The sequence below is a fragment of the Ylistrum balloti genome, unplaced genomic scaffold (assembly GCF_031769215.1).
Source record: "Ylistrum balloti isolate Yb309-2 unplaced genomic scaffold, AGI_CSIRO_Ybal_v1 Utg370076, whole genome shotgun sequence".
Classification (NCBI taxonomy): Eukaryota; Metazoa; Mollusca; class Bivalvia; order Pectinida; family Pectinidae; genus Ylistrum; species Ylistrum balloti.
Genome location: NW_026782115.1, coordinates 876906 through 884893, shown reverse-complemented (window position 1 = coordinate 884893; position 7988 = coordinate 876906). Strand labels below are relative to the sequence as shown.

The window sequence follows — 7988 nt, the reverse complement described above, 5'->3', positions numbered from 1 at the left end:
TCATGAATCTGCTATGACTAGAATATAGATTTACCATTGTGTGACATTGCTACAGGGTAACATTACCTATTTTAGTTGTATATTACCAGCTGAATTTTATAGAGAAATAGTTTAGGTAAAATTCAGGTTGCATGTCCAAACAATAAGACGGTGGTTGAAAATGGTGAATGTGAGCATTTAACTCTTTTACGTTGGGATTTGTAACAGATGACATTACATATTCAAAATGCCTCCGTCTGGATTCGAACTCTGGTCCTTCGGCTTGTTTATCTCTAGCCAAGTGGCGAATTGCGACGTGTATTTTACCGGAGTTGCACATTCATGGGATAATCGTGCCAACTTAACAATGTCACGCTCGCATACATGTACATATATATATTGAATACAATGCTTCTTATGTTTTTGTAAGTTTTGTATGTATTGTACTGTAATTGCTTAGTGGATTGCTCTCTATAATGCCGAGTAATTTTTTAAAAGTAACGAGAGGTTCCGGGGAGACATTTTTGAAGCATGGCGGTAACCGCTCGTACTATATAGTACGGAGAAATGAAACATTTTCCAGAGGCCGTGCCATGGAGTAAAACACAGAAAGCTGATTGTGGTAAGTGTTTATCCTCTGTTTATTTGTAAGTATTCGCTTGATGCCGATTTGGATAAAGAATTTACTGAATGAAGAACGGTAACCACGGGCCACTCAAGCATGACTGCAGTTGTTATTTTGCTTGCTTTCACGTGCGCATATTTGTTGTATAGAGACTTAGAAATGTTTTGATGGCTAGGCATTTGTTGTTGGAGTAAGATAGCAATAACTTGTAACGTACATATCTTATGCTATCAATTATTCTATAATTCATTTCAATTACGCAAGCGTTTAAATCGTATTTAGTATGAGAGGTATGGAAACCCATAGGAGACAACATACATGTAGTTTGTATTGCAGTGGTACCGCACGATTCATCAGTTTACTTAATGTTTAATTGTTTATTCTATACTTAATCAATACGTGATGTTCTATATCACGCATTTAGGAAATAATGATATATCAATAACTTTTTATATCAAATCTCAATTTGTTCAAATTATAAAAGTATGGAAACGCATGGAGGAAATGTAACTGGAATGAAATAGTTGGGTTTATACTGACATCTTACGTCATTTTCAGTCTTTAATCATATTTTAGCATGGGTTTGATGAGAAGAAAACAGACCAGCCGATACGCAATAGATCTGAACGGGACATGGCCAGTTATGTTCTATTACTCTGCGGGGGTAAAACGGGACCCTTTGTATCCAGCGGTTCACATGTCCTCGACTAGAGAACGACCTACACCGTAGTTTTTCGTCTCCAATAGAAGTGCGTTCCATTGGTTGGAATATTTGTGTAACCTTTATTGATGGTTGGCGTTACTGTACATGTTGTATACACTGTCCAGTTGTCCTCGTCATGCCACGTCTACATGTCTAACCCACAGAGACGAAGAGGAACATGGATTTGACGGGACGTTCATAAAATATATACAGTATATATCTAAGTGTTTTGTGAGTGTGTGGGTGAGCATGTATTGTGTAAGCTTTGGTGTACATTATATTAACATTTATTGTAAATAAACATGTATATACTGTAAAGAGTGTACTATTGTGTTGTCATTGCTGAACAAGGCTGTGTCGCTCATTTCACAGTTACAGATAAGGCAAATAAAACATTGAATTAGCCCTGTTTCACTAGTATTTATATTCCCGTGAATGCCAACAGATAGCTGTTCAATGTTTAAAAAATTTAATCAAAATGCATACCATACTTTTTTAGGAGCAACACATATGTCAAGGATACCGCCGTCCTGACGTCATCGTTGCAATATTCTATTGCATCATATTTTTTTTAATCGACGTCAGAGTTGTCGTGTGCAGCTGTCATCTATCTAATGACGTTCGTTCATTGTTAAACTAATTGTAAGCGTCTACTATGTTTTTTTTTATTCTTAAAAACAAAGTATAGATTCGTACACTGCCGATGATAAGAACAACTACTTTACAATTTGATTTGAAATTTAGCAATAAACATTCAGGGGAATAATAACAGAACTCAAGCAGCGTTTGACATCATAATGTTTACTTGCAGCTAAACATTAATACGTTGTTTTACAAGCCAGTTGATTTTAGCGGTCACTTGATTTGTCAATCAAAATGGCGGTTATAACCATATAGTTCGATCACAACATATTCGCTGATCTCTCGCAAGAACATCAGGATTACCGAGATAGATGACGGCAGGTTGCCTTCAAATATCGTTGTTTGGGGAAAATATACAAATATACAAATGTTTTACTTACTGATCGCCCTAATTGGTATCTCAATATAAAGTTTACATGAAATATTTGTAATTCTTTATGAATATTATTTTTTTCATTGTTCGTTCGACCATACGCATATTGGCTTACTACTAAATACCTAAGCTCGGATTTCTGTCCATATTAGTATTTTATGTAGTTTGATGGAGCAGTGTAGACGTGATATCAACATTGCATTATTAGTATTTTCCAGCATTGTAGCAGCGTTTGAATGTCTTCTCTTCATTTTCTATTTTACAATTACATTAATTGATTTTTATGTTTCAGAATAACCACCAATGCCAACGTCAAGCCAAGCATTGATCCTGCTGACCACAGATGGCCGGACACCAGCACAGGAGCTCACACACCGGACATTTCCGTTATGTTCCGTGCCCTATCCTTTAACAAGCCATGACATTAACGCCAAGTGTGTCCAGCTTGATGACCAGAGCGATGACGTCATTGGGGATGTGTATGTTTCTAGACAAACTCGCATCAAAATCGGTGACGTTCTTAGCAATCTACCCGAGTTGTTGACCATAAAGGGCTACCAGGGGGCGCTAGCTTACGATGCCCATTCGAAAGTAATGAAGTGGAAAATCGACACCGAAGTTCCCGATAGTCGAATGGAAGCGTTTATTACTTATCGCGGGGATCCAGCTTTTAAACCAGACTACTTCCAGGATGAGAAAATCAGGCTTCCTTCTATATATGACAACGAAGACGAAATAGATGGCGCCAACGTTCTTGACGGATCCCAGACCTGTCGCTACACTAAAAATGTGTGGCGACCCCCAAGTGAACAGATAGAAAAAATGCCAGTGTCTTTTCCGTCCTTGATGAAAACTGCGATCGACGAAGAGACTTACGAACGGCTGTGTAATCTCGGTTTTCGACCAGGTGGAAACGGTAAACGAAACCGAACGATGAATGATAAAGACCAAGGGAACCCGAAAGGAAAACGAGTAAGCTTACAAGCATGGACAAGTCCTGAAGATTACCAAGAAAATGATTTCCGTTTGGAGGATTTGAATCTAAGACCAAATGACAGAAAAGCATATCATGTCAAAATGTCCCATTTGCGTAAAGACGGTGGCACGCTTCCGTTTCCTGGGACGATGCCACCAGTGAGGCTTCCCGGAAATGCGCGATCTGTTACATTTTCTGACCAAGCTCATGACGGAACTGCAACCGGCAACACTGTGTATATCCCGAGCCAGGAAGCATCTGAAGAATATGTCCAGGGTCCGGAAGTCTCTGCAACGTATAATGGACACGGTTCAAGTTCAATGAAGGATTACATGTCCGAGAGAAACAAATTTTTTTCCAAGTATGGAAAATACACAAATAATGTCGTTACTGAAGAATCTAACGGCGTCATTATGGAGCCGACAAATAACAACAGACTTCCGGCTATTGATACAAGATATCAAAAGTAAGTACATGTCAGTCGATATACAAGCAATGCAAAAGTATACTGTAAAAGATGTTTTTCAATGATTCATATTTTCACGTTTTCACTCCCAAAGGTTTAAAGCAGTAAAGAACTGTTTTTTGACGAAAGTTCCGAAATAGACAATGAATCTTATTAAGTTAATTACAAGATGCCCCCTTTCTCGGTATTATTCCGTTTCTCTTTATGTTGCAGGGAGCAATTATCGTCCTCAAACATTTCAACTGTTACACCGGAACCGGAAGTACAGCCAATCAAATCAAAGAAACTTTCACTGATTGACAATGTCAAATCAATGGCAAACTATAACAAGTGGAAGAAACAAAAGTTGACTCGTCTTCGTCTTAGAAAGGAAATTCCTGTTTCACAACCACTTTCTGTCTGCTTCAGTTTCCGTGATAACGCGAAGAGTCATTCACAAGTGAAAGACTTAGTCGAAAAACAGATAGGAAGTCCCATAACAAGACTCCAGTTTGACCCCATTTCTGTGCACGCGCTAGACAATCACGCGAAAAGTCGCTGGGTCGTGACCTTGGATGACAAAGAAAAGTGTGATTATCTATTGGCACATGGATTAGTAGCTGACGGTGAGGTAACAGAGGTTCGGAATCTGGACGAAATGATGAGGGAGGAAGTTGAAGCCTATAAACTATACGAAATGGTGCAAAGAGGACAAATTTCAATGCCTAGCGTTAATGTCCGACGTGTTAAGGCAAGACAAGGGACGAGAAGCACGTGACCTCTAAATATCACCACAGTTATTTTGATTATATTTTTATTTATTTTACAACAATTGCGAAACAAGTAATTTCAACTTATACTAATCACTCTTGTTGGCCCGGATGTAAGCGTGCGAGGGGTCTTTTGTGGGAGGAAACTGGAGTACCCGGGGAAAACCCACGTTATCGGACAGGTGACCCCTTACCTTTCCACGTCTGTTCCGGGAATCAAACCCCGGACAGCGATAATTCATAGTACGGAGGAAAGTTAATCTCTGATATACTTATGAACAAAACGTTTGAGTCGAGAAACGTTTGTTTTGTATATCTGTTCCATGCTATGCTTCAGTATTGCCAGTACAGTATGAACACGTAGATATGTTTAAAGTAACATAACACAGATACACGTAATATTCGGACCAGGTATAAAATGGGTTTTCGGAATCTATAGTTATGATATCCATGCTTCACCTAAACTGACCCTCATGGATATGAACATGTCAACTTCCATTGCAATCGGTTATTTTATGTTAAAAATATCTATATAGTATTTCAAATGTTCTTTTTCCCCTTTTTGATGTATTTCATTTCCGAAAGGTTTTATAAAATTGAAGGAGCCTTGTTCAAGCAAAAATTTTTTTACGGTATAGAAACCAACTAATACCATTGCTTAATATAGTAGTTTTTTATACCCTGCTAAAAATACGCAATTCAATTTTTCAGAAATTAATTGTTTATTCACTTTTGATAGGTAAGAATTATCCCTATGTTTGATGCACCAAAAATAGATAGATTTGCTTAAAGAAAATTTTTTGTCATAATTTTGAGAAAAAAGGTAGTTTATTTTATTTAATGTTTATATATGTCACTTTAATAACAACAAACCAAAGTAATATTGTGCACTCATACGGCCATTACCTCATCTTGAACGCGTTATTCTCCATACACAATCCTGTACGTATTTGATACACTTACCAGGACATAATGTACAGTAAAGTAATATCATTTGTGACCCGACCATGCACTGGAAGGGAGATAACTCTGTTAGATTTGAATGAATTCTTCAAGAAACTTGCTTGGGAAATTTTAATAAAATTTGATATACTAACAACGATGATATATCATTGGTGATTTCTGGCAATATAAAGAGATATCACATCTGAAGTCTTTTTGGTTATGGATTTAAAATATAAGGTCGAGATGGTGATCAGGAGATTACATTGTGAATTTGAACTTCGTCAATGGTTTATTTGGATAGTTTATTGATAATAGCTACGGGGTGTGACGTAGGTGATGCGGTGTTTGCTAACTTGCCATGTTTACGTTTTCAAGACAAGTGTACGATTGTATCATCAAGAAATATCAACATGGAAACAAAATCATAATTCAAACTTAAAACCCCGTTAACCCAGGGCAAAATATAAACAGAAGAATGATTACATAGAGACCCCTGAAAAATTACAAGGAAAATAAGACCAGGTGTTCCTGAAGAATAAGCGACTTATGCTTCATCGATGACACTCGCCATGTAAACCTTTGTCAATCCAAGTGAGTAATGTCACGTTCTCAAATGAGAACAAGGTTTACAACAACGAACGGTATGAGTTTTATGACCGGTCATTCGTATGACGTCATTTATTGATTTACGCCGGATTAGTCCGGTGTTTGGTTTTCTTTGGTTTTTATCATCACGAACGAGACCTATAGGAACGAAGTAGCTGTTAGATGCAGCTGTATTCATTGTTAGGCACACACGGATAGGCCTACCGTAAATTTTATTTAATTATCGGAGAAATGTATTAATACAACTTGGTACGATACAAAATACTATACAATACTTAACATTCGCGAGGGATTCATTGTCTTTGATTTCATGGGTACACTCAGTACACGAATCATATGTTCATGAACTGTTCATATAAAGAATAAATAGATTTGTTGATTATATTTATATATCCACGAATTCAAGTGTCAACGAAATAACATTTTTGAAAAGTCTAGATCTGATCAAATAGTGTAGATCTCATTAATAGGTCCAAATCTAATTAAATGGTCTAGATATGATTAAATGGTCTAGATATGATTAAATGGTCTAGATATGATTAAAAGGTCTAGATATGATTAAATGGTCTATATCAACATAGTCTGTATGGTAACGGCATGTTCATCATTCTTATCATTTATATAACGTTCTTTTTAAAAGGGATACTCCGTCAAAGTTGCAATTTTTCTGGCTGTCTATTGACTTTTTAAACTATTGGCAACATTAGAATATCTATCATGTGACCGGTTTGGTCAGGTGACATTGGTGGGAATACTCCCAGCCAAACCGTCTAAATATAGCACAACGGGAAATCCGGAACTGAAAGGTCACTGGATCATATATTTTCTACAAAGTATTGGGTGTTTGAGCTATTTACTGAAATTTCTTCTGGGGTTACAATTTTATTACATGTACTTCATTAGACTTATTTTCTGTTGATTTTGTAATTTACACAAATATTACATTTTGTTCGGCTTATAATGACGCGAACATATTATGACGTAATCAGGGTCGCGCGAACATTTGTAAATCGATCTAACTAGATCTATAAAGAATTTTTGCAAACTAAATATCATGTGTGTGTTTAAATGGTAAATTATGGTGTACGTTTTCCGTAATAACATAATCAGATAATTTGGCACAGTTTTGTTCCAAAACATCCTAAGTAATCATAACTTGCGCGGAATATCCCTTTAAGAAACGCGCAAACGTACACGACTATGTGCAATTTATATTAAAACTTACGTAAAGAATATTTCAAGTAATCGTTGATAGCTGTTTAGATTAAAATCCAAGTGAAGCAACATAAAGAAAACAAGATCTAGTTCATCTGTACTGATATATACAGATAGTTATATGATACAGGCATGTCTTGTCTGTATTGTACCGATAATCCTTTTTATTAGGTCTTGGATCCAGCTTACTCACGGTGACACAAGACACTAATTAAGTAGCGTTCTATAATACGACCTTGGTTTTGTCTGGAGTACAAACCTACAGTATTCCAGACACATGCTCAGCAGATATCTGGTAACATTCATCAGGGCTATGAAATGGATTTGTAGGCTTCCTTTTTGTTGAGTAAAAGTAATTTAAATCTACTTATTTGTCGATATTTGCCCGTAATTTTTATACTGACATAAACAATTAACTTATATGCCATGTCGATCTTATTTCCTTGTAAAACGATGCCACGTTCAAAAGTAAACTTTGAAATTTGATCTTTAGATGTCAGTTGTCACTTGTATAGTCTACAAACCTTGCAGTGTCACACTTCTAAGAATGTGAGGATCACGATGCAGAAATGTCTGAAGATAATTGCTAGAAATACAAGAACTGTAAGATTCTCTGTAACGGAATAGCATCACTTTCAGGTTCTTCCTTTACATAATTAGATCCGGTTCAAGTACTATGGTTGTCGTTACGTGGTACGGTTCGGTACAC

General features: G+C 36.7%; 1 protein-coding gene across 1 annotated transcript; it reads left to right on the top strand.

Moving 5' to 3' along the window:
* Nucleotides 1-2625: 2625 nt before the first annotated feature.
* Nucleotides 2626-4521, top strand: LOC132549665 (uncharacterized). The gene is made up of 2 exons (XM_060213618.1): nucleotides 2626-3764; nucleotides 3978-4521. The coding sequence occupies exons 1-2, from the start codon at nucleotides 2626-2628 to the stop codon at nucleotides 4519-4521; spliced, it is 1683 nt and encodes a 560-aa protein (XP_060069601.1).
* Nucleotides 4522-7988: the final 3467 nt, after the last annotated feature.